Here is a 26,911-nt window from a genome sequence, read left to right as displayed (position 1 = left end):
ACACTTCAAATCTCATTCATTTATAAGTGAAGGGAAAAGATAAGGCATCCCATAAAAGTATCACAAGCAAAGCCACTGGTGATCGTTCGCTCTTGTGAAGAGTCTGTAATTTATCGCCTTGGTTTTTGCCAAGTGACATAAAAGCAGACAATGAAAATTACCGACAAAAGGACATTCAAAAGACAGACAATAAATGAGCAAGAGAAAGCAAGAGAAATGAACAAGAGGCAAAAATTAAGAGATGAAGACAGATTATCAGTTAACTTCTTTTGGGGAAAAGCAAGATAATATTCTCCATTTCTTTTCAGAACCTCGGGTCTCAGCAACACAAAGTGAAAATGGTTTTTTGGACCGATATAAAATGCTCACCTGCTTTCTTTGCTATAGTTACCACTAGAATTCACAAAACTTGAAACACACTATAGATTTCAGAGCAGCTGTCTGGTTTTTTTTTGGTTTGTGTGTATTATCTGAACACTGCTTGTAGAAAACCACTCATAATACCTTTCCCTCTTTTTCCTAAATACAGATCATTCCTAGTGTTAGACACTTGCATGATAATTAAAAATATAAAGCCGTAAGTAAACTGTACTGTGATTACTTGAGTAATTTGGTTCAAATCAACACACAGATTGGATGAGTGAAGTAAATGTTACTGAAGTCCATTATTTCACACAGTTACCCAAGGGGCCACTTCTTGTTCCCCCAGAGTTCAAAGGTAAATATGTTTTTAATTATAATAGGAGTAGAAACTTGATGTTGATGGGTAGGGATGGCTGAAGAGCTTTGAAGCTGGAACAAAACACACATGGCTATGACGCATTGGTAATTATCTTGGCACCATAACCGTTTGTATATCAGCATGTAACAAACTCCTCATCTTAGGTATGATAATAAAATAACCGAGTCCTTAATGTGAGGGGCAAAATACTGTATTCCGTCTTAATAAAAACTAACTTCATTGTTTAAATTCCTTTCCTGAGTATTTTGCTATGTTAAAATGCAACACATAAGCATAAACATGTTTGTATATATATATATATATATTTAAAGAAATAAGCTGGTGGTATTCTGTCTAGATTCAAGAGTGGGGAAATTTACTTTTCTGTCAGTGTTGCCGGTTCTTGCACTTTTGTGATCTCAGGCAAATCAGACAGTCCTCTTCATGCAGTCCACTCACCTGCGAAGACAAGCAACAATGACATAGAGCCAAGCATAAATATAAAATAGTTATCTCCTCCTACGCATTTCTACGCTGCTGAATTCATTTACATATAGTTCCGAGGTCTTCAAACAGAAAGTGCTACAGAAATGCAAAGCAACGTGACTCGTGAAATAAATCATTTCAACACAAACCCTGCCGATGGTTCCAAGAGACATTTCCGCCAACCCTACCGAAATTCTCCATAATCTGTGGCAGGCCAGTTGTAGCACTCACCGGTGTTTTTGGAAACCAATCATACCAATAAAAGATAATTGGTTCCAGATGTTAAACAAACAAAAACAACAAAAACACCCCAAACCAAACCATGTTGAATGAACTCATAATATTGATGAAATCAAAATCAATGAGGATCTACGTGTAAGAGTCACTTTTTCAGACCCTGCCTAGCTGCAGCGTAATACAAAGTGAGGACCCAGTTATAATAAATTGCTGTGTTCTTTGGAACAAATTATGAGTTTTTAAGATTAATTCATTGCTCTACATCAAGAAACAATGTAGCTTGTCTTTGGCTTGTCCCTGTGCACATCTGAAAAACAACCTTAAAGGAGGTTTTCTCATTAACCTTCTGCCTTCCTGCTGGCATGGATACACAATGGGAAAAGCTTTCCTTTCACAGCACATAAAGGTTTTCCTACATTTTTCTTCTTTTTTTTTTTGACATGAAGTTAGTCATCCCATTATTGTGGCTAAAACATCAAGGTAGAGTTAAAGCAGTTTTAGAAATAATGCTACTCTTCTGCTTGTGCAGAGATTACAAACACATAGTCCAACTCTTAAACCAATTTCATTCTCTTTAGCTTTAGATGTTAGCATTAATTAAAAAACCAAATGAAACCAAACCAAAATAAAACAAAACTGACGGACACTGGGTTCTTCTGCAAAGGCTGAAAAGAAGAACTTTACTTGAAAAGCAACCACTGTAACAGCTTTGGACCTACTGGTATGATTCTCATACTGGAAAAATTCTAAATTCTTTTTCTTTACATTCTGACTTTTCCTTAGGACCACGAGTGAAAGTTATGATGTAGGTTGAGCAGGCGAGAAAAAATAAAGAAGGAAAAGCAAATTGGAGCTACCAGACTGCAGCAGAGCCAACAAACATATTTTGTGAATGCATCACCAAGGACAAACAGTCCAAAGCTCAGAGCTCCATGCACGGCCAGGAGCTGGCAGAAAGCGTAAGGGTCACGAAGGCAAACAATTTAAGAGCAAACCGGTTTACAGCCTTTTATTGTAACACTCTGAACAGGGTGTTTCAGCCAAAGAAACAATGTCCTTATAGAAGCAATAAAGACATACAGCTGTATGGGAATAAGTCCGTGTTTTTATAGGGAACAAGTAGAATATATTTGTAAATATCACTGCCCAGCAACCGTAAATTAATACAACCAGAAAGCATGGGAGAGTTCATTTAATTTTAACTGGGCTAAAGAAGCAATAACAAAATTTCAAGTTCTACAGGAAAGCCACAAACTAGAGACTTTTTTTGAAGGCCGATTCCTGACTCAGTCCTTTGGAAGCTTTTGAGCATGTACAGTCCAAAGGACCAGCCTTGAAGAAAAGTCTCTATAAAATGTCCCACCGCATTTGCTGGGGAACCAGATCTGAATATCAATTTTTGATTCGTTTGCTCGGGGAATGAAGACAGGGCAGGTACTGCTTTGTGAACAGTTTAGATACACACATCCATACTTTCAAATTGGTGTTACATCTGAGTTAAATACCGGCACAACTGTCCCAGACCAAGGAAAAATATCATGTAAACACAGACAAAGGTAGTACCGCCATGCACAGAATGGGTCCACTGATAGTTGCACCATGAGAATTGTCGTCAAAGAGCTATAATTTTTCAAAAACTGTGCCTATTTTCTCTATGCAAGGTACATTTGCAGCTGGGAGCTCTCATGATGCTTCATCCTAAAAGCTGCATTGTTGAGATGGCAGGACAGGTAGAAGAGGGTTTTTTCAAGACATTAACTAGCAGCTCTGTCAGAAGCCACCGCATGTTTCCTATGGACTTAATCCATTGGAATTAATTAAAGACACTTCTGTTTGCTTAATGGAACTGAGACAAGACAGGATTTATAACGTTGGTGTGGAAGACAGCCTCTGGTTTTCTGTCCAACACAAAGCGATTTGAAACGAGTGAAGGTCACTGTGGTGGAAGAATGGTGTCTCCTGAAACCAAGGAGGAAAGTTGTTTACATCACTTAGGAAAAATGAACAGACACTTGATAGAGAGCCTGCCTTTAAAATGTAAGGCCACAGCTATTGAAATTAGGCCTTTTAATACTCTTATGTACTGCATCTAAATTGCCTACAATCTCTGCTCCTAAGTGAAGAATTCATCCAAGACGATCGTTGCTTTGCCTAAGAACAGGGCGAGGAAAGGAGAGGAACTGCCCTCCTCGGAACAGCGGCTACCAGCCAGCCAGATGGCAAATGACGCACCAGAATTTACAGGAAACAATCCAACACAGATCATTAATTCCAACGCAGCCTCTACACCCCAAACACCAATAAAATGTCACTGCTGAGGACTCTGAGAGCCAAGGCACCAACAAAACATGTTCTACACCAGGATTTCTGCAACTATAACAAACTACCAAAAATCCTTCTCAAACACAGCAAGGAAAAGTTATGGAACGAGTAGGCTAGTATATGTGACAATTAAGGAGAATCTAAATCGTATTTGGTTTCACAAAATGTCTTCTTTGTTCACAGAAACTATTTTCCTTTTAAAAGAACACCACGGAGCAGATCCTTGGCTGTTCGTGTACCTCGCTCAGGTGCTGCACTTTGCTGAGCTGTACTAATCCGTGTCCAAAGAGAAACGCTACGTGATGTTAGATTTAAAGATATATTGTAGGGTGGCTTATGCGCAAACACGTCTTATTCTTCTAGGAGTAACATTTTTTTTTTTCTCCAATTCCTCGATTTTTAATGCAGCAATCCAAGGCACATATTTTGCTCTCACCAAATGGAATATTTTCCCTTGTCAGGTGGTCTTCATGACTAAGCTTTGGTGGAAGTAGAGTTTAATATTATAACATTAGGCCCTTGTAATATCCAGAGATAACACAAGCAGCCTTTCCTTTGGACACTGGATCTTTAGATTAGGCACTTGTAATAAGACCAGGGACCAGCAGAAGAGCCACAGCACAGTCAGGGACACCTACAAACCACATGATTTAAGAGTATCACCCCATTTTGAAGAAAAGCAAGAGGGCTTTCCATTCATTAACGAGGAAGACTCTGTCTTCCGTGGTGGGAGACAAGAGGTGTGCAGAACATCCAGAGCCTCTAAAATCATAACTTTTATAATTTATTTTTTAAATTTTTGAATCCAGTGTTGTTAGAGAAGTGGTTTTGTTAAAGAAGTGCTCTCTACACCTTAGGAACACTTACATGGAAAGATAGTTGTCAAACCATGAGATCAAAGACCCTAACAAACATCACCTCTGCTCTGATGGTTGCACTTGTGCTAACTAGTGATTCTGGCTCAGCTCCCAGTAACTCAGTCGTTCACTATCAACTCAATCACACTGTCATCTTTCAATCAAGTATTCTTCTTCAAAAATCCACCAAGATTTAGCAAAGGTCTCACTAGGAAGGACTGCAAAGCATCTAGCATATTGGACTAAAGTTATCTGCATGCTGTAGAAGTCTTCTCCATCATCATAAGAAATACAGTCACATCTCAGCTGGAACAATGGTGTTTGAATCAGAGAATGTCCTGAATTGGAAGGGACCCACAAGGATCATTGAGTCCAACTCCTGTCCCTGCATATGACAACTCCACAGTTCACAGCATGTGTCTGAGGGCGCAAACTAATTTCATACTGATTACAAAGCGAGAAGCAAAGAAAAAAATGACAACAAACAATTGTTTTCAGTGGGAGATGAGTTTGGGTTCTCAGAATGCAACTTGCCCAAAGCAGGTGTTGCCTGAGCTCCCCGCTAGCCACAGTTCACAAAATACCAAATGTGTTCCCCTGCCACAGCGACCTAAGCAAAAAGAACTGGGAAAACCCATCCGCTCACCCTGTGCTGTCGGGAGGATGCTCTGCATGCTCTTTGACGTCACCTGCTGTGGCTGATTATTAAAATTAATGGTGATTCACAAAGACATTTCCTTTCCAAAGAATACTGGAACAGCAGCTTGCATAATCCTGAGATCTACTTAATGAAGGAACATCCCCAGCACTATTTTATTTGATCATAGTTTCTATCGCTTGTCTTCACCTCCCCCTCCCTCCCAGCTTTACCACAAGTGCCTCTGATTAGCATGGCCTTAATAAGAAGCTTAATTCAAAAAGAAAGTAGGGAGGGAAGGCAGGCACTGAGGTGTGGCTGGTGACTTAAAAAAAAATGAAAGGGATATAAATGTGTCAGAGAGAGGCAAGAAGTTGAAAGGGTCCTGTTTGGCAAGAAGAGAAGCTGAAGAGAGGGCCCAGTGCTATCATATATATAATCTCCAGAGATGAAGGGATATGTATAGGTGAGGAATATGCCTATGGCTTAACACCTCTGCTTGCTTCTGCTGAGACCATTATTTTCAGTATTTTGAAGCGTTTTCTGCTTGAAACCTCAGAACTGTCCAACTCCAGTGTTTTGAAATATGCTTCTCCACCAAGATTCTGGAAGAGTGTCAGAGAAATGGGTAAATGTTATTGTGCACGTCACACACATTTGACAGCTGAGGCACTGAGGATGGATCTGTTAATAACATAATCTATAGGTTTCCTAGTTTCTTACCAAAGTGGCCTCCAAATCAGGAGAAAGAAGAAGAGGAAGGAGTGTGGGGAAGCGTATTGCTGCCTTAGAATCACAGAGTCATTACAGTTGGAAGAGACTCTCAGGATCATTGAGTTCAACCAAACTCCATAACCAAACTCCAGCACCGCCCCATGTCCCTGAGAACCTCATCTAAGTGCCTTTTAAACCCCTGAAGGGACGGTGACTCCACTGCTGCCCTGGGCAGCTGTTCCAATGCTCAACAGCCCTTGCAGGTGACTTTCCTGTTGTTTTGAACAGGGAAGGACCCTCAGGCTTCCCCCAGCTCCATGTTTTATTTTATTTTGCAGCAGCACTTGGGGCCCAGCCGTGAATTAGAAACCCTCTGCACTTTCTATCATGCAAACACATAACAAAGGCTCTAAACACCCCTCCTTTATCAGCTGGGATATTTTAAAACCACCTTGCCCAGCAAGATAGGATTTATTGTGAAAAGTGTGGGTGGGGGTGGTTTTAATCCAGATGGGAAAATACCTTTTCTGGAACAATCCGGGGTGATGGAGCACAGGCTGCCATGGAGTATTTGCAGCATTAAATATGATTTTTTTTTGGTTAAGCAGTTAACGACACCTCAAACCACAGACCCGAGCGCTGAGAGGAAGTCATCGCTGAGGAGAAAAACCAACGCCACGTTGGAAAAAAAATAAAACCATGGAACCAGGGAGAGCTTGCAGCCTAGAGCTACGTGTAAACGACCGCGACGGCACTCACTTGTAGAAGCGCGGCGGATCAGCCCCGCATTTCCCCGGCTCGGTCCCCTGAGCCCCGCCCGGGTTTCCCGTCCCCTCAGGCGGGCACCCCCGTTCGCAGCGCCCCCTGCCGGCCCGCCGCCTTCCCCCGCCTTGCTCTGTGGAGCGGAGGGAAGGCGCGGCCGGGACTCGTTTCTCGGCGGAGCGATGCCGCCCGCCTCCGCGGAGGCGGAGGGGTACGAGCCGCAGCGCCGCGCAGGCGTGGGGCATTCTCCTCAGGCTGCCGGATTTTCTTCAGGCTGCTGTGGCGGATCTCGGAATTGTGTCCGCGCTTCCCTGCTCCCGCCGCGCCCTCCGCCGTTGCACCGCACCGCATCGCCTGGCTCTCCCTGCGCCCTCCGCTCCGTCTTCCCGCCCGGCTGGGACTGCATCTCCGCGTCGGCTTCCCCCTCAGCCTGGAGGCTCCCAATATGAACAGCATCGTCTGCGCTGGGAGGCACCAGGTACGGCGGGGCCCAGCGGGATGGGATGGGGGGGGGGGGGGGGCGGACAGCGGCCGGGGTTGCCGGGCCCTGCGCCTCCCCGGCCCCGCCGCTCTTTGTTCCCCGTTCGGCGCTGGGCTGTGGCCGTGGCGCCCCGGGCTGTCCCCCGCTCTCCTGTCCCCTCGGCTGGAGGAACAGGATCCCGTGTGGCTCCGCGGCTCTTGGTTGCTCGTTGCTCCCAGATCTCCAAGTTGCCGGGCTCACCAAGGCGAAGTCGTGGCCATGGCCGGTTCCCTCTCGGTCGCCCGGGGATGTGGGGGCGCTGCCGGGAGTGTCCTCAGGCCCCGGCAATGAGGTGTTTCCCCCACGGGTGGGTGTTGTTCCAGGGGCACCTTTGCTAAAGCCTTTGTAGTTAAACGTGGGGGAAAGAGAAGCGCAAAAATCCCGGACTTTGTAGCCGCTTGGGGCTGAAAAAAGTGTTCTGACAGCTTCTTGCTGTCGTGACCCTCCCCGTCGTCTGTAGCAGCTCTAGAAAATAGAGGATAAATAATACAGCGAAACTAGGGGCTGATGGTGCATCTGGAGAAAGGTGATGAGTGTGGATGACCAGGATAGGAGGTTTTTGGGGGGTTTTCCCCAATTTCCATCAGCCTCTCAGAATATTTCAGAGGTGCTTCAAGGTAGAAAATGCCTTTTCCTCGACGTCTTCGCTGTTACTCCCAAGACTCCAAACTGAATTGGTTACAGTTTTATGTAGTGGAAGAACATTGATGAAGTGAGAAGCAAGGCATCTGGTTTATTTACAAAGAAGGACAGCAAGACTGAGCAGTGATAGACAAGTGGAAATTCAGCATCATGCCACTCTCCGTATTTGTTGTGGCTTATGAAGGGGTTTTGGTTTTAATTTTATTTCCAGTGGTGGCTGTGTAGACATCACACTTACTCTCTTCCATCAGGGATCTACAGAATAAGGAACCAAGCAGGATGTGGCGCTTTGATGAGATTGGTTTAATTTTAGCAAGCGGATTTTGTAGCCTGACTCCTGGAGCACAGGACGCAACAGCATGGGGATACTTTCCAGTTAGGAAACTGTAAATAGGTCTCATTTTGTTTTCCTCAGCTTGAGTTCTTAAGGAGCAGGAGATGGCAGGAAAGGGCAAAAACTGCCCAGGGTGGGGGTGGGAGACAACAACAACACACAAGCAAAAAACCCACCAGTTTGTTGGTTGTGGGACAAATATTGGAAGAAGTGTGTTAGTAGAAAAAAGAAACCTGTGTGAAGGGGGGGGAAAAAGGAAAGAACTTTCAAAGGTTAAAGATTAATTAAAGATTTCAAGAGAGCACATGTGAGGCAGAAGAAGAAGCTGTAGATAAAGGCCATGACAACAACAAAAAAGGTATGACGTGGTGGAGAAGGAGAGGAAACACAGAATTGGTGTGGAAAGGGGATGTAAGGGCCAGTGTGGCCTTGGAAGTGAGTAAATGGTGTGTTACAGCTGAGCTGTAGTTGCAAGAGCAGTAACATTCAAGCGTAAAACCTGCTTCTCATAATTTTTTTAAGTCTACATACATAAATGTGTGTTTGAAGGAGCTCTCCAGGCTTGCTCTTGGTAGAGGACAAACCAAGTAGTACCTCTTCCTGGGCTGTGTGAAAAGGTTTTGGGAAGCGGTTCTTCCTTCCCCCATTGTGGGGGAAGCACAGCTGCGGTTGGTTTGCAGTGAAACAGAAAAACATTGTGTACAAGTCATATTTCTCAATAGACTAAATCTTTAGGGGAAGACAACTGAAAAGTAAATACACGAAACAAAATTGATTTAAATTCTGGGACTCTTATTTTTAAATCACTGGTGTAAAGAAGTTGAAGGTGTTTAGTGGTGTAAAGTCTGTTAATACATGTCTTGGTCCCTGATATTTTGCCCAAATGCAAACTCAGACATGAAAATATCGTGTGTTTTTACCATAAATAAATGCTGCTGCATGAAAGAAGAATGTTGAGGGCATCTGGTTTTATCTTCTGATAGAGGTAGTGGACTCTGAGTAGTCATAGATGTGACCTACATTTCTGCTGAACTAGACTGTGAACAGCCAGAAATCACCAGCTGGTACTAAAGACGAGAGTTCTCAGGTGAGAGGAAAAATAAATACTACCTGTGTTGTTAGGTCATGGGCAAGGTGACTTCTTACCCGTCTTTTTGGTACCTGACCTGAGACTGCAGCTCGTGGCTCTGCAGCGGAGACTCTCAGATCGTGGGGTTTACATCTTGGAGGAATTCAGCCGTAATCACCGTGCAGCAGGATTTTTCAATGCCGGAATCTTTTCTGCAACGAACAACTGTTTAAAAAAAAACTGGGATGAACAGATCCTAAATTCTAGACACAATACACAATATAAAGTGTATTAATTATGACATTTATTTGATGTTGTAACTGCGCTAATCATACTCAATAGTATTTGCAAGCTGCACGTAAGAGAATAGGGTAGTGAAGGATGAGAAGACTTGGTTTCATTATTATTTGGGTGAGTCTTCTGAAATGCATCTTTAAGTGTATATACAGTGAAACAGATGAGTTTAAAAGGGGGAAATCTCTCTTGTGGAGTCAGTTATGTGCAGTGAATTCCTCTCCGAGTGTATTATCAGCCATGAATCTTTGGTGGTCCAGCGGTACACATAAGTAGCAATTGGAAAAGCTTGTGCATAACAGTAGGTGTTTAGGAAACACAATTATTAGAACACAATTCTGTTTAAATCAAGCAACTGGGCAGACGTTTGAGTACCGGCGTTCCTCTGCATGGGAACGCACCACGTGAACATTCCGTGGCTTCTGGCCTCCCGTCACCCACACCACCACACTTGCAGTGATCAACTCTGGAGCGAGGGGGTGCCTCCAGGCTTTAATATTAAAACCGTGAACGTCATGCTTGGTTTTTTTAAAAATATCCTGGAAAATCGTACAAAAAGCTGCTGACGGTTCTTGGTGTGGTGAGCTAGAAGGGTGTATAAGCGGGGGGAGGGGGGAAGGTAATGAAAAGTTATTTAGATGCTTAAGAAAGGAATTTGTTTGTAGTACCTGTTTACGTGTAATATTTTAAACAGAAAATGCAGTGTTCTTGGCTTTTCATAGAATTTTGGCTGATTTGGCTTTTGTTCTAGTAGTAGTATACCTAAGCAAAAAATGCAGAATGTAATGAATATGCTTGTGCTATTTAATGCCACTTTGAGTAATATTATCCATGGTTCACACACAATGGTATTGAAACTTTGGGGCAGTAAAAAAGACATGCAAATTCCTAGGTATTCAGGTTAGACAATGCTATTAGATGCATAAAAGCAGAATGTGTGGTTTAGACCCCAAGCACAAAGGAAAGACAAAACCTGTGTGAGCGAGGTGGATAATCTGATGTGTGGTTTTCTGCTCAGAATTGAGCGGGTTGGTGCAAGACTTTTCACCTGGAACTTTTAAAATCTGAAATGATGGAAGTCAGAATTCTCTGAGTGATAATTGCCTTGTACATTCATTTTGGTGAAGCGCAACTTCTGGTAGCTTCTCATAACTTCAGAGTTAATTCATTGCAACACTTGTGTTGAAATAATATCTCTGCATCTTTGAAAAACTGAATGTTTCAGATGAGGTGAATCTGTTTTTCAGAAGTGAAATGTTTTGTTTGCTTTAGAAACTGAAAGGGTTATACTAGTTGTACCAACAAGAGAAGTGTTGACTTCCAAATACTCAGTTAAATAATATTTGGTAAATAGAGGTTGGGATGCATTTCATAACTTGCCTGTGGGATTATAAAAAGAACATGTGTTTGATTTATGGAGTCATCGTAGGTGACTTTTTAATTTCTGACGAGGAGAAGCGAGCTGCACCTATTTTTAGGAAACCTGGTTGCCCATGTGGCATTTTATCTGTAGATACAAATATAGTTTTGGAACTGAAGTGATTGATGTTTTCCTGAGGTGGCATTAGGGTCATGGAAAGTTCCGGAATGGGTGTGTGTTTGCCTGTTCCCTCCCCACTGCTGTTCCTCCCCTTCTCCCCTCCCCAAAAAAGCCCAACATAAAGGCTCCCCTCACACACAGAATCCCAGCAAAGCTGCCCCAGGGCTTGACCAGAACTTAACAGATTCTGTTCCCAGGGTAGCAAAGAGACTTTATTTTTTATCTAAGAAGGTTATCATCGAAATAGCCGTTTCTTGACTTCATCAGTTTTGTGGAGGTACCGCAGACTGGAGAGATGCCCAGTCATTTCAGACGTGTCCTTAATCCATCTTCAGTCCCTTTCAGGCATTCAGTAGAAGAAGGATATAAGTAGATGAGTACAGGAAAAGCAAAAGGTAGGAGGCATGTGGATTGGTTTCTTTTTTTAGATTTAGTCATTTTTGTTGTGTTACGTGAGAGTTCTCCACTTGTGGAAGCGAGCAGTAATGCTGAGGTACCGGAAGCACCAAAGGTTGGAGTTGGTGAGGAATTGCCTAAAAATGGAATTCCGCTGTTCCACCTTTTTCTCTAGGCACTAATTCAGCTGCTTCCTTGTCTCTGGGGGTACAAAAATTGATGTGGTTGACCTCTCATTAGGCACGAGAATGTATTGGTGTCAGTATGGAATTTTTCAGGCTGTTTTATTTCTGTGAAGAAACACTTGTTTGATTGGGTCGGGAACTTTTAAGAGACTATTAAAGTTTTATCTGAAATACGGGGTGGCACTGTCCGGTGTCCTTACTTGAAATCTTCTTCTTTATTGCAGGTTATGATGCATGATTATCACAGAAGAAATTCATGTCTATAGCTCTTAAGGACTTTATTACATCATCTTCAAGCCTGATAGTTTTGGAATCCCTATTGCAGCTGCAAAGACACGTCTGCTTTTGCACTTCAACAAACATCTTCCCTACCAGAAGATACTGAAACTCAAGTGCTCTGGTTTAACACAGTGATACCATTGGATTATTTTAAGATCTCCCAGTTCAAAATTGACAGGAATATATTTGCTAGGTAAGTTGATACTGTTAGCTGCGTATACAAGTTAATAATTTTGATGAAATTCTGTGACTTTAAAACTTTGCTGTCCTTTTTTTTTTATTTTTTTTAAATAAAATGCAGCAAGTGAAAGTCTATACAAATGGATAATAATCTCTGTAAGTAAGATTATTGTTGCCAGTTTAGGGTCAAATGCTTTCTGTAGTAAGGAAAATTAAAACGAACAGATTAACATTAGAATTATTTTGTGAGGGGCTTGCTGTTTCTATTACTGATTTTTGTTATCCGCTTTTTCTGTTTGGGGACTTCTCTCGTTCAGTCTGATCTTCAGAATTTTCTTAAACTTCAGACAGAAATATAAGTTGTTGCTGGTAACATTAGTAGCATCCCGCATATTCTTTCTTCTCAAATTGATGAGGAAAGTAGACTTTTGCATATGTTAGCAGCTCAGACTCAGCAATTTGATATATATAGTTGTTTAATTATTATTTCAAATTCATTAGGTGACCTCAGGGTTGTATTTTATTATTCTTAATTAGCTTCCTATTTATAAAGTGAACTTTTCTTTAAAGTGCTTAGCTAAAAAAAGAATCAATTAAATGACCTATAAAAATAGTTTCCACATTCAAATGTTGGTTTCCTCAATTTGTTTTTCCAGTCTCGGTCCAGTGTACCTGGGATGGTCTGTCTGTATATGGGCAAGATCTTCAGGGGAAGCTCTTTTAGCTTCGTGGCAACTTAAAATAAGTTGTCATTGTTCAGAATGTATTTGATTCTGTTGATTTGCTGGTGCTAATGTTCTTTCATGACTTCCAGCTACTCTAAAATATTGAATGAAGTCATTAATTTAGCCAGTTCAAAGGGTTTTTGTCCACATGTACTTACCAGCAGTAGTACTCTTCTAGGCTTTTGTTTTGGGGATGGATCTTTCTTTTTTTAATTCCCCATAAATGTTTGTTTGCAAACACTGTGTTGATAGTCCTTCTGTACTGCAGCAAAATGTTGTCTCTCTCAACTTTACGCATTCTGTTTTCAGCCAGACCAACACCAAAATGATTCCTAATGGATATTTGATGTTTGAAGATGAAAACTTCATTGAGTCATCTGTTGCCAAACTAAATGCCTTACGTAAAAGTGGTCAGTTCTGTGATGTCCGTCTCCAGGTAACTGTTTTCTGTCGAGTATGATGGTTGAACGTGCTGGGGCTTTTTGTTACGCTGTGTAATGCCATGTGCCTCAGTGGTTGTGGGGCATGAGATTTTTAGAATCTGTTTTTTCTGAAAAATGCGTACATTTAAAAAGAAAAAAAGCCAGATATATTTTGGGAGAAGTGATGCTAACATTTTTTTTCAGCTGACGTAAATTGGAGACTATCGATTTGAAACATTGATTTGAACTGTGACATTCAGTTGGGTAGGCCTTTGTACTAGTATAATGCAAATGTACTTTAAAAGAGGTCTTACCAGCATGTGGATTTCTTACTTGTGTTTTAAATCAAGGTGTGCGGACACGAGATGTTGGCGCACCGAGCCGTGCTGGCGTGCTGCAGTCCCTACCTGTTCGAAATCTTCAACAGCGATAGCGATTCTCATGGAATTTCCCATGTTAAATTCGATGATCTCAACCCAGAAGCTGTGGAAGTTCTGCTGAATTACGCTTACACTGCTCAGTAAGTAGTCTGCATAGAAACTAGAGGGAGTAGATTTTAATTTAAAAAAACCCAAATATTGATGACAAATTTCTGCCTTTACTAGGTTAAAAGCTGATAAGGAACTGGTGAAGGATGTGTACTCTGCAGCAAAGAAGTTGAAGATGGAGAGAGTTAAGCAGGTACAGTTCTGGGCTCTACTTTCTCAGGCTGACAGTATTATGTTGTTTTGTGTTAATGAGACAAAAAAAATGAAGGTTCTGTTGAAAAAGTGCTCAGCGGATAAGCTGCTTTTGATGTTCATTAGCACTGGATTGATTGGAGTGACAGCAGTATGTGTTGCTTCCAGTTGTGTTACCTTCGTGCTGGAGGGTTCTCTGAAGTCTAAGTTTTGTATTTGTGCACCTGTATCAGCAAAACGGCTTCTGAATCATCAGGTTTGTGGGAGCGGTGGTGTGTTCAGTTGCATTGGGGAACGTAATTAAACCTGTAAATTGTGGCAGTATGAAAAAAGAATAATCCGCATACTCCTGAACATACTTTTGAAGTCAAGCTCTACCAAACGTATCTTCTCTTGCCACAAATGGGGATACCTTTGCCAGGGGAATTAGGATTCTTCACTTGGCTGTGGATCCGCAGTTTTGAACGGGCGTTAAATTGGAAAGCTTGGCGTCAGTGTATTTGTGCATAGCTTTTAATACACTCACATTCCAACGGAAGGCAACATTTCATTTACAGCTCTGTCAGAGGGCTGACAACAGTCACTGTTGTGCAGTTAGAAAGCAGCTGCTGCTGTATGTTGAGGTGGATAATTGAAGCATAAAAATCTTGTCGACTTGTAAATTAAGACGCAGCCTTTTTTCTTAAAAGGTTTGTGGTGATTATTTGCTCTCCAAGATGGACGTTCAGAGCTGCATCTCTTACCGGAACTTTGCAAGTTGCATGGGAGACTCACGTTTGTTGAACAAGATTGATGGCTACATTCAGGAACATCTGTTACAGATTTCAGAACAGGAAGAATTTCTCAAGCTCCCCCGGTTAAAGGTTAGCTCAAGTTTGTGGCCTTTCTTCTGGTAGGTGGTAATGAAGGAGCAACTGTTAGGGGCTCCTTTTGGGGAGCAGGAAGACGCGGTGAAAATTCTGGATCTGTGTAATATTTCTACTACTGTGAACCTTGACTGTAGAGAACACGTACTATCATCCTTTCTAAGCGTCAAAAATAAGTTGTACTTAAAATGTGCTTCCTCGTTTCAGTGGCACAGGCTGAAAGGTCCTCCTAGGTGGTGGTTTCTAGCTCTGCGGTAGAGTGATGCTCACTGTGTAAAGTGCAGTACGCTACAAATACGAGGAGAGTAAATGATCTTTTCCTCTTCTAATTCAAGCTCGAAGTCATGCTGGAGGACAATGTTGGCCTACCCAGCAACGGCAAACTGTACACAAAGGTAATCAACTGGGTACAGCGCAGCATCTGGGAGAATGGAGACAGCCTGGAAGATCTCATGGAAGAGGTTAGTCTTTAAGAAAATGGGATTAAACATCTTCTTAATAAAATAAAAAAGTCGATGTGAAGGATGATCCCTTTTTCTTTTCTTTTTTATTTTTTTCACTTTTTTAACTATGACCCTAAAGAATTTAAATTTTACTGTAGGTACCCCTAAGCTGAGAAACAGGGGGGGTGTTCAGGTGAGCTGAATGAACTGTTCAGTCTGGTCTTGCGCTTTCCTTCTTCGCTCACTACGTGCTGTATAGTAACCTCAAAGTGGCGTGTACCTTGCTTTAGAATTGGGGAGGTGGTAACTGAAACTTGCCGTAGACTTCTTGATGTTTTCCTCTGCAGGTTTTGCTTGTAAATGCAAAGTAGGTAAAAGCTTCTAATGGTTGTTCCTCCCCGTTGGTTTATCTCCCCATAGGTTTATTAACAAAACTAGGATACCAAGGCTGAAGAACCAAGAAGAGCCCTCAAGTGTATTGACACGTACAGAAGCAGCAGTCCTGCCCCAGTTCTCCTAAGAAAATCCGCTGTGGGCAGAGAACGATGATGATGATTTAATGGTGTTTACTTACTCCTTTACAGGATACATTTTCTTTTAAGTTGTGTGTTATTAAATGGCTTTACTCATGAATACTAATACTTAGATGTAGCCTGGGCAGTTTGTAATGGCAAAATGAGCGGGGAATCTAAATTTTCAATTGGCTCGAGAAAACGGACTTTACAAAAAACCCGTGAAACCTCAAAATTTTTCCAGTTTGTTATTACAAGCACGATACGTCTTCGGCAGCACTTGTATAGGGAAAAGTCCGTGTTGATACTGTCGTGTATGCTCATTTCCTCCTGGGATAACTCATTTAAAGAGCTTTGATCGTGTTGAAACCCAGATGCATTTCACTGAAACAGTTGCATCTGATGTGTAGTTGTGGACGGCAGTTTCCTCCAGAACTTAAATTTGTGTTGTCTGCCCTCGTCCCCATACCTTTCTCTTAGAGCCCACTGTTGGCTTCTCTTTAACTTTTTTTGATGGAGATAAATATGTGTATTTTTCAAAGCAGAAAACTTGTTTGCGGGGCTAACGAAAATGCTTGCATGAGATTGTGAATTTGTGTAAATTCTGCAAATTAATGTGCCTCTCGCTTGTCTAATGTTTCTGCGCTGGAAAAAAAAACCAGCCGAAGTCCTTGGAAACCGAAGATTTCTCTCAAGCTGAGAAATAAGGAGCCTTCACCCAGTGTTGGAAGATTTGCCACCATGACATCTGCTTCCTTTTAGTTTTGTCGTTCCGCTAGATTGAGATGAGCTGACGAGAAGTATGCTGGCGACTGCCTTTTGTAATGTGCCTGTAGCTCGGGAGCAACGGAGCCGGTAGCCACCTGGGTGTTCTGTTGTTGTTTTTGCAGGTTCAAACGCTGTACTACTCAGCTGATCACAAGCTGCTTGATGGAAATCTGCTAGATGGACAGGCTGAGGTGTATGGCAGTGATGATGACCACATTCAGTTTGTGCAGGTACAACTTGCAGACAGTCTGAGGTAACCCCAGATAGACTGGAGCAGTTTACAGCACACCTGAACTCTCGGGTACTGGAGCAGAGAAAGCAGCTGTAGCTTTAATGGAGAAACACGTGGCGAGAAGGGATCCTTCTGGAGGTGACCATTTAGTCGCCACCTCAGGTTTTTTAGACTGAGCCTTTGCAAAATGGAACGCTTTAGGTTTGACTTCAAAAGAACTCCTAGGCAGAAGGAAGAGGTAGAAAAGCTGTAGCAAGTCAGCTGGGGCTTTGCAGAGATACTTGAGGGACTAAGGAATCACAGGCTGCCTGGCTTGCAGTGGAGAGTGGCTTATGCGTCTGTTAAATTTTGGCACGGAAAAGGATTCCAGACATAAGTTCTAATCCTTCAGCTGCCAGCGTCTGTTTTCTTTTGTTGAGCTGCACTGCTAATGTGCGAGAGAGATTTAAAAAAGCCGGAGTAGATCACTCCTGATCTAGACATAAGTGATGCTTTGACTGTGTGCAGATTGCGTGCTGTTTGAGATTACTTTTTAACACTTTCTTGCAGTTCTAGCCAGTTATATTTCTGCTTGAAAATGCACAATGTAGTACAACGGAGGCTGTTGAAGAAGCAAAGAATAAAAAAGGGCTAATAGATGTAAATTATCAGTTGGTTTATAGAAATTAAGGGTGTTAAAATTCACCAAGTTAGAAGCAAAGATACGGATGTATGTTTCTGAAATGTTTATGTGAAACACTCTTCATCCCAAAACATGGATTTTAGAGGGGAAAAGAGAGAAAAATGAAAAGCCAGCTAATTTTCCAGTTTCTTAATCATTTTTAGTAAGCCTTCACAGACTTCACCACCTTTGGATACCACTCCAGACCTGCACATTTTTAGAAACAAGGCCAGTAGTTGTGTGTAATTTCTGTGACTGTTGAGGCAATTTAAGGAAAGAGAATCTAAGCTCTTAATTGGATGAAGGTTCAGAAATAACAACAGTGCTATCCAGAAAGGAATTGGGTGTTGTGGGGAGCTACATACAGCAATCAGTTGTCCGTGTGAGGTTACTGATGAGTTAGACGATGTATTTCTGGAGATCAGGCTCTGGGGAAATGTGCGAGCATCACAAACTTGGTACTGTGGTCCAGAACTTCTCTGTTAAACAGGATAGACAGAACGTTAACTTCTTCTGTTTGGTTCTTGAGATACAGAAAAAGCCTGAACAACTCAACTAACTGTGCAGCATAGTCTGAAATGTGAAACTTGGGTTTTTTTGTTCATTGAGCAAAATTATGTAGGCTACAGGATAAATTTAATGGAAGAAGAAAAGCAAGCAGAAATGTCCTGTTAGTGGGCAGTTTCAGGGGAGTAACATCCAAGAAACAGCTAATCGGAGCACAGAGGGGAACTGAGGCGAAATTAATTTGTCTGCAGGGAATGAAGAGAATAGTTAATTCACTTCCAAATAGCGTTATGTAATTAACTCCAGTGCCAGAAGCGGAGCTTGTGAGTGAGGCTTCTCTTTTGTGGATCAGTTCTCTCCCAAGGGGTGCGGGTTTTTCGGAAATCCTGCTAGTAACGCGAGATCTCTTTGAGGGGTGCGAAATCGTTTCTGGTCAGACAGCAGCAGGGTAAAGGTGCGGTCACAGGGTGAAGTGAGTTAACAAGAGGAGGTGCAGGGTGGGTTTTGGCCACTGTTGCTGAGTAGGCAGGATGTTCTCTGTCAAAAATGTAGCTGTGCTATAAATGACACTCTGCAGAGGTGGTAGAGAAGTGTTGAGTAGTTAGGTATGAGCTCAGAGAAGCGCATGTAGAAGGAGTGTAGTCTCTGGCTAGGTTTCTGTAGCTGCCTTTTGATTTTGCAGAAGAAGCCACCACGTGAGAATGATCACAAGCAGATCAGTAGCAGCTCCTCTGGAAGTCCTTCTCCAAATGCTACTGTTCAGAGTCCTAAGCATGAGTGGAAAATCATTGCTTCAGAGAGAACTTCGAGTGAGTAACCAGAGTGGGGTTTGTCTAAACGATGCGTCTGGTATCATGCACCTCCCACCTCTCCTGAGGGGTTTCCTTCAACATTTGTAAGAAATGCAGAAGTGCTTTTTCTTACTGGTTATACAAATGGATTAATTTGATTGGCCCAGTAATTTGTGGGATGTTTCTAATGTATCTGGGGCCAAAGCAGGATCACTTACATCTTGAGTCTGTATCTACAGGGCCATGCCAGATCCCACACTGTGTATAATCAAAGCGAACAGGCAGTCTGTAATTAATTAACTGAGCTATTTGCTGTGTGCGTTAGAGGAGACTATCCCCTAGCGTGTCTTTATATTGCTGTCTTAGGTCTTTTGAGCACTATATTAATCACAGAATCAAAGAGTGGTTGGGGTTGGAAGGACCTCTGGAGATCATCTAGTCCAACCATCATCTAAATGATCTAAAACTCCCATTTCTCAGTAACTAGGCTAACACTCGGAACTGGTAACCAGAAAAAAAAATAATGAAGTTTTCATGCTTACAAAGGGGAGCAGCAGAATCAGGAGACCCTAGATGGCATTCACCTGAAATTTTATTCTCTTGGTGGTCTCTCCTGACAACAGGTAACACCTACCTGTGTCTGGCCGTTCTGGACGGAGTGCTGTGCGTGATATTCCTGCACGGCCGCAACAGCCCTCAGAGCTCTCCCACCAGCACACCGCGGCTGCTCAAGAGCCTGAGCTTCGAGCCGCAGCCCAGCGACACCGTCGAGAAGCCCATGTCTCCCATGCAGTACGCTCGGTCCGGACTGGGCACCGCTGAACTTGACGGCAAGCTCATCGCCGCAGGTAAAAGAAATGATGATGGTTCTTTAACTTGTGCGGTTGGGGTGAGGGGGAAGGTGGTTTCAACTCTTCAACGTCAAAGCAGTCGGTGTTTGGAGATGTGACCTCTAACCTTTGGCTTTCAGGTGGCTATAACAGAGAGGAGTGCTTGCGCACAGTGGAATGCTACGATCCGCAGAAGGACACCTGGACGTTCCTCGCGCCGATGAGAACGCCGAGAGCTCGGTTCCAGATGGCGGTTTTAATGGTGGGTGGTGGGGGCGGATCGGGTGGAATGTGAGGTGGGACAAACGTGGCAAACTTGACAAAATGGTAACAGCGTTTGGTTAACCGTAGTTAAGTGCTAATGGTTTGAGTTGTTGTGTACATAGATGTGAAGCAGGCACTTTATTTTTTCCATTTAGGGGCAGCTGTATGTTGTGGGTGGGTCGAACGGTCACTCGGATGACTTGAGCTGTGGAGAAATGTATGAGCCAGAAATAGATGATTGGACTCCAGTTCCGGAGCTGAGAACCAACCGCTGCAATGCAGGTAACATGTCTGCAGCTGATCACTGTTGTTTTAAAAAAATATATATTAATTTATTAGCTTAGTTATTTTTCTTTTCTGTATGAACAGGAGTATGTGCCCTGAATGGAAAACTGTACATTGTTGGTGGTTCAGATCCCTACGGCCAAAAGGGACTTAAGAACTGTGACGTGTTTGATCCCGTAACAAAATCTTGGACAAGCTGTGCTCCCCTTAATATCCGTAAGTGGGCTGTGTAGTTTGAGAGGGAGATGGGAAAAGGGCGATGGCAAAACTGCAGGTTTAAAACCAAACCAAATTTTAAAAAAGTTTAGATTTCGGTGTTTTGGTAGGGCTGTAACTGCTGGTGTTTGATTGTAGGGAGACACCAGTCAGCGGTGTGTGAGCTGGGGGGGTATTTATACATCATTGGAGGAGCTGAATCGTGGAACTGCCTGAACAGCGTGGAGCGTTACAATCCCGAGAACAACACCTGGACCCTGATAGCGCCCATGAACGTGGCTCGGCGGGGAGCTGGAGTGGCCGTTCGTGACGGTAGGTGCCTGCAGGCTCAAGCGCTCACTTGTGCTCGATGAACTGTTTGTGTTAAGCTATGCTGCAAGTGGAGTACAAAGCTGTGTTCCTGCTTGGGGAGGAGACAGCGCAGTAAGAACATGGCTGTGCCTCCAATTTAATTAAAACTGTAACCAGCAAAACAAAAATGTCTCATTTTGGGGCACTGTGTATCTTCTAGAACTGCATCTATTTGAATCTGGACTTTGTGCTCACTGATTTTAGTTTTAGTCACCTCTAGCAATTGCGAGACCCAAAGCAGGTCAATTCTGTAAGTTCAGAAGAACCCAAAGTTCCTTAGTTTTGCCATTGCAAATAGAGGCTGTGTTTGGCGACAGAGGCGAAACATTCACTTTTGTTTGCGTTTGACAGGAAGACTCTTTGTTGGAGGAGGCTTCGATGGCTCCCACGCAGTGAGCTGCGTGGAGATGTACGACCCCGCCAAGAACGAGTGGAGGATGATGGCGAGTATGACTACTCCAAGGAGCAACGCCGGCATCACCACGGTGGCCAACACTATTTACGCAGTTGGGGGATTCGATGGCAACGAATTCTTGAACACGGTTGAAGTTTACAATCCTGAGTCAAACGAATGGAGCCCCTACACAAAAATTTCCAAGTTTTAAGTGAATTAAATTCCCCTTTTCAAACTAACAGGCTTAGTGATGTAATTGTGGTTGAGTAGAGGTACACATGTGAATAGGGGCGGGGAGGGTGTAGATGTTGCCAACAGCAACACAAAGCTTTTGCATATTGCATTATAACATGCTGTACATATTTGTTTTGGAAAGAATATTGAGATGAAGGGTTTTCTGTGTATTTTAGAACTTTGTTTTCAGTTTTGCTTTTTTGTTTTTTAAGATTTTGAAGATAATGCGAGAGAAACTAGACGGGGCATATCATTTCAGGAGCTTCCCCCGCTGTTTGTTTTGTCACTTTGCACATTAAATGACTTTTCCTGTAGGATGTTGTTCTTGGGGCAGGAAGCGTTAAGTTTAGGGGGACGGTTATTTTTTGATCGGGCCTTGTTTTCCTTCAGTAACTGGAACAATCTGTAACAAGAAGCCTTATTTAAATAGATATAATGGCTATTTTTTTTATTAAAAAAAGCTGACATGCCTGCCAGTACCTTATCTTTTATGATTGCCTTTTTATAACAGTTTTTATATACTCAGCAGAGTATTTTATCTGTTGATGTGAAAACGGCAGATAAATGGTGGTTGAAGCAAAGAACCAACCTTGGAGCTCATAGGGACTAAGTGGGAGAACTGACTGAGCAGTGGCCGGGAGCGGCTGCTCCACTGTTACAACTCGGTGTGTAACACCGGAGCAGCTGCTCCACTGTTACAACTCGGTGTGTAACACCTTTGTTAGCGCTGAATGGAGTTTGAACAGAAAAAAATTGGAAATGGGAATAATATTTTGGCTCCAATTATTTTGAGAAGGCAGCAGAGGGTGTTTTCTGTACAGCAGTTTTGTTAATCTGGGTGAGCAAATGTTTGTAAACCAATAACTTAAATGTGGGGGTTTTCTCCTGGTTTTTAAACTCTTGCCAGTTGGCAATGACAATGTATTCATCTGATTAGTAACTGTCTTCAGTTTATTTTTCTAATACTAGAGCTGAACGTGTCATAGAACACAACTAACTTGATTTTGTATGTGTTCCTAGTACTATGTTTAAGTTCACTTTCTCTATTCTTACGGACAAAATGTTGGGTAGGACGACTCGGTGTCTAATGTGTAGTGCTGCACATCTAACTCCTGGTGCCAAAACTCGCACTGACTGCTTGCTGCTGCTGCAAACACATTAAAGGTACCTTTGGGGAAATCCTTGCACCAACGGATGGCTCTGACGTGTCTTTTCTTCACCAAAACAGAAGTTTGCGATGTAAAAATAGACATTTCACATGCCTGGAGGTTTAAGACGCAAAACTGAGTTTGTAGGAGAAAATATGAAGTATTTGCCTCAGTCTGCCAAAAGTAGAGTGTGCTAAGCCAGACACTGTGCTTAAGTTGATCCAGCCTCCTCAGTTTACGAGTTGCCAACATAGGTGTAGTTGAGCATTATCATACTTACCCCACAGTTATGGGATAACAAATGGAAAAATCCCTTTGGCTCCAACAGTAACTCTACCAACCCGCCTCTGAGTTCCAAACGTCTGGGGGCAAGAACTACATTGAACTTTCATCCACAGTAATTAGGCAAAGCGAAAACCGAGCTACTCGGAGAAACAGCCACGTAGAATCAACTGCCATTTACTATAACAATAAATCTGATTTTAACAAGAAAAGATTTTTTTTTTACAAATAATACATCTAAAAGTCAATATCAAAATATAAACCGTTTAGAACTTTGCCCTTTGTCTCTCTGTACAAGTACATACACAGAAGAGGTAGCTGTAAAGGCCACAGCAGCACTGAAGTTCCATCCCAAAGTTCCATGGAGTTAAAGTGGGTTGGGAGAGCAACAACTGGTACATTCAACCAGAACCGAGGCACAGAGGGGAAACCGCTCCTGCCTCCGCAAGGGAAGGTGGCAAAGGGGAAGGATGAGGAGTTTTCCCAAAGGAACTTTCTAGAGGCTCCCGCTGGATGAAGCTCAAGTGGGTATTTTAACAAAAACACCCTTTTCTGCTGAGAAGAGGTACAGGACAAACACACCTGTATGGCAGTGGGGTCTTTTTTGCTTTGTGTGTTTAAAAATGAGCTTCAATCCATTTCTTTCCCCATTCTATATCCTCTCTTCAGTATATAGTGCACTATGTAGGATCCATACATTGCACCTGCGCTTCAGTGCTTCGTGTCCATATCCCAGGCAGCTGATTCTGCAGCTGCTCTCCTCAGACCCCCGGTCTCACTTGTCACTTCTCAAGTCCCAGCAAAACAAACACCTTACGAGGATTTTCCTACGCAAGCATTAAAGGACGTAGCTCCTAACGCAACATCTGTAATTCAGAACAGCAGCCCAGCACATCTGCTGGATACCCAACCAGCTGTATCACGCCAGAGCCCCTCACTGGAGACCGACAATTCTATTACCTGCCCATTGGCAGAAATTCTCACATTTAATGTATATATGTAACAACTAGTTGGGTTTTTCCTTCAACTCACGTATAAAACGGCACCACTGAGAAGAGAAAAGGCAGATTTTTGGTTTCTCGAGTGTGTCCCTTGCGCAGCCCCTAGGAGTCGGATGTTGTCTGGATGAGGACAAGGCAGGGGCGAGCTCGGCAGCTCCAAAGCTCGGCCCCGGTGTCACAGCCAGCCGCGGTTCTTGGCCTCGGCGTGTGCCGCGGTGTGACACTGCTCGATGGCGCGTTCCAGCTGTGCCAGCTGGCAGCACCCGACCTCCAGCCGCTCCCTGCGGAGAGACGAGACGCAGGTTAGCGGGACACCACCAACCCAGTTCACGGAACATTCCCATATAGTCCCTTAAACCAAAACTCAAACGGATTCTAATAGGCTTTAAAGCAGAAAATACTCAATATGTCTGGAAATGGAGATGTATTTGGATCTCCACAGCAAAATATCGGGTTTATGCCAGAGCTGGCTGAGCCTTACGTGTTCCCAGCTGCCTCCTGCGATGACACCTTGAAAAAGGGACAATCTAAGAGCCACACCAAACATCAGTTCAGTCAACACCAAACTGAGCCTTTGCATAGAAAACATTACTGTTTTTTTGTACTCAGTGTGTCTAAGCTGTGTGTCAACTCCACATTTCCTAAATATTTACCAAGTTCTATCCAGTTACAATGTGGACGGAGACTTCAGGGATAATCTGAGCTCAACGTGCAGCTTGTCCCGTACCTCTCGCACTTGGCTTTAACAAATGCTGGCAAAAGGGCCAGACCCAGGATGTCATTCCCCACATCCACTTTCATAAAACTCATGTGTAGACACCAAGCCACGGCTGGTCCTGCTGCACTTTAATTTGCTCGCACACTCTGACCATCTTCCCTGTGCCGTTTGCCTTTTTTCCAGCGGGAAAACTGTCAAAATACCTGTTCCTGTTTTTCTATTTGAAATTGGAATTCGATGGTAAAATTGGTTAAATGGTAAATAGTGAGGAGAAAAAAAAGATCCTAATTTCTGTACTTAAGCTAGAGAATTTTCCCAACATATTTGCTATTAGGGAGAAAAAAAAAAGGCAATAAAAATCAACCACAAGTGTATCAGCTGAATTCTATAAGTTTCAAAAACAACCTCATTCATATGTAAAAATCTCTATTTTATACAATTAGCACAGACTTTTATGATCTTGCTTGTACAAGCATGATGTGCCAGAGGTGCAAAGGTGATGTGTGTAATCAAAAAGGCCATTTCCATAAAATCCAAAAAGCAGCAAAGGCTGGATTTTCTATGAACACCTTAAAACCCCCAACTTGCAACTCAGTGAAAAGGCAGAGCTCCTTTTTACTTTTCACTGCATTATGCAGAGGCAGTTTTAATAAATAATCAGCATTGAAAGGTTTCTTCTATCAGCTTTCTTGACAGAATGGGGATTTTGGAAGGTTGAGTTCAAACCGTCTTTTATACATTTATTTACACGCAAAAAACCCCTCTTGACTACAGCGGTTTATTATTTAGACTTTTGTTTCGCCAGAGGAATTTAATCCTGATTACACAGCAAACACGCTGTAACTTGGCTTTTCCAAAAGATACTTGCTCAAAAGCCCATTTAAAGGTGCTCCTCAAAACAAGAGAACAAAAGCAAGACAAGTCACACAAGTGCAGCCTTAAACCTTAGCACAAAATACAGTCTCAGCTGAGACGTGAATACTTCATGACTCTCCCCTCAATTAAAATTCTCCCTGTGTTATTCCAGTGGCCACTGAGTAACAGTGAAAGTGGTAACTAGGATGACACTACATGCGGACTTTTATACCCAAGAACAGTGCAACGGGTTAATTCAAATGTAATTACTGCAGCAACTAGAAATTACGTTAAACAGGTCAAGGGAGATTGTTTCTGCGCCCTCAAAACCACACTGCAAGGCAGATACAACCAGGTGCAAGAGCAAGAAGAGCAGCGTCAAAGTCCCACGCAGCTTTCAAGTGATTTACTTGAACGCTCAGTGCTCCAATGTATTTTCTTAGTTCAGACAAGATCAGAGCCTTGCGAAACAAAGCCTGAGTAAGTCTTTCTACCACTTACCCCTTCCATCAAATTGTCATTTATTAAATGATACGAACCGTTCAAAACTTCATTCCAATTAAGATTCAGCAGGTGAGGATTTTGTGATTCTACACAGCGTCTCGGCATTTTTTTTAGGCAACTAATTGCCCTGACCTGGCAATTGGCACCTTCACATTCATGGAAGGTTTGAGAAATCACTATCAATCCAAGTGTGGGGGGGGGAGAGGGGGTTAACAATACATCTGCCAGGGTTTTATTGTCACCCCGCAATCTTAACCCTCGACACCAGGCAAAGCAAAGGTTTTTAGAATCATTTGCTTACTCAGATTACAATAATCTTCAAGCCTTTTATGCAGCTGATGGAACCAAGATTCATATCCTGGCATGTTCCAGCCAATTCATATCCATATAATGGGAACATCGAAGAAAATATTTACACTCATTTTCAGATTAATAGTTTCAAGGCCTTTAACTGGAATTCAGAACAGCAGCCCAGCACATCTGCTGGATACCCAACCAGCTGTATCACACCAGAGCCCCTGCTTATGTTCCAGCCAATTCATATCCGTATAATGGGAACATCGAAGAAAATATTTACACTCATTTTCAGATTAATAGTTTCAAGGCCTTTAAGTCAGCTGTGCAACAGAACAACTGAACTAATGAAAAGCTTCCTGAAGTGGAAATAGCCACTTTACCCACGTTTCTCACAGTAATGTGTTCCTTTCCAACAAGTACCTCATCACCAAAAGAGAATTTCAGCTCTACCCAAATTCACTTAAATGCAACCTCATGCTCTAACCCCCACTCACCTTCCTTCTGCCCCTCCTACAGTGGCAATTTTTATTTCTCCAAAGGATTTCTCTGATGGTACTTTGGTTAGTATTGTCTCAAAATACTGTCTCAAAAGCCATCTGGTGTGGTCAGTAATTAGCTTACCGATAGATCTCCTGTGAAACGCACTCGTAAAGCTCCTCAGCAGTGAATTTTATACTGCTGTTGATCTGAAACAAAAGAACAAAGCGTTAACGTAGCGATTTACCAAGTATCGCGTTCCGATTAAAATTA

General features: G+C 42.7%; 2 protein-coding genes and 1 long non-coding RNA gene across 18 annotated transcripts in view; 1 reads left to right on the top strand and 2 right to left on the bottom strand.

Annotated features, from left to right (window-relative positions):
- LOC110361749 (uncharacterized) overlaps nt 1-6,868 on the bottom strand; it is an 88,054-nt gene extending 81,186 nt beyond the window's left edge. For all 4 annotated transcript variants that reach the window (XR_010474413.1, XR_010474412.1, XR_010474415.1 and 1 more), the window contains exons 1-2: nt 6,734-6,868; nt 1,102-1,180 (exon numbers count right to left, since the gene is read on the bottom strand). This is a non-coding gene — a long non-coding RNA (uncharacterized LOC110361749). The remainder of the gene's footprint in view (nt 1-1,101; nt 1,181-6,733) is intronic.
- A 23-nt stretch (nt 6,869-6,891) lies between these two features.
- On the top strand, nt 6,892-22,547 carry IVNS1ABP (influenza virus NS1A binding protein). Of its 3 annotated transcripts, none has more exons than XM_065072785.1 (15): nt 6,892-7,214; nt 11,941-12,188; nt 13,214-13,336; nt 13,673-13,842; nt 13,928-14,003; nt 14,692-14,865; nt 15,204-15,329; nt 16,714-16,821; nt 18,674-18,800; nt 19,406-19,630; nt 19,753-19,874; nt 20,032-20,158; nt 20,246-20,377; nt 20,516-20,689; nt 21,080-22,547. In XM_065072785.1, exons 3-15 carry the CDS (start codon nt 13,226-13,228, stop codon nt 21,331-21,333), a joined length of 1,926 nt encoding a protein of 641 aa, XP_064928857.1. In that variant the 5' UTR covers nt 6,892-7,214; nt 11,941-12,188; nt 13,214-13,225; the 3' UTR covers nt 21,334-22,547. The 3 variants fall into 3 exon arrangements, with proteins under 3 accessions (XP_064928857.1, XP_064928856.1, XP_013223806.1); XM_065072784.1 differs by having other exon boundaries at nt 6,913-7,214; nt 13,210-13,336; XM_013368352.3 differs by lacking the exon at nt 6,892-7,214 and adding an exon at nt 11,320-11,530 and having other exon boundaries at nt 13,210-13,336.
- Nucleotides 22,548-22,947: 400 nt separating this feature from the next.
- Nucleotides 22,948-26,911, bottom strand: part of SWT1 (SWT1 RNA endoribonuclease homolog) — a 31,863-nt gene continuing 27,899 nt past the window's right edge. For 10 of the 11 annotated variants that reach the window (XR_010474411.1, XM_065072769.1, XM_065072774.1 and 7 more), the window contains 2 exons: nt 26,783-26,847; nt 22,948-24,068 (listed from right to left, as the gene is read on the bottom strand). Coding sequence is in view for 9 of the 11 variants with exons in the window: in XM_065072769.1 (XP_064928841.1) it covers nt 23,963-24,068; nt 26,783-26,847 (171 nt within the window). In the remaining 2 variants the exon portion in view is untranslated. Of the gene's footprint in view, nt 24,069-26,778; nt 26,848-26,911 lie in introns of those variants that run through there. The other variant, XR_010474410.1, reaches the window with a different exon arrangement.

The sequence above is a fragment of the Columba livia genome, chromosome 8 (genome assembly GCF_036013475.1).
Source record: "Columba livia isolate bColLiv1 breed racing homer chromosome 8, bColLiv1.pat.W.v2, whole genome shotgun sequence".
Taxonomy (NCBI): Eukaryota; Metazoa; Chordata; class Aves; order Columbiformes; family Columbidae; genus Columba; species Columba livia.
This window is presented reverse-complemented; position numbering and strand designations above follow the sequence as displayed.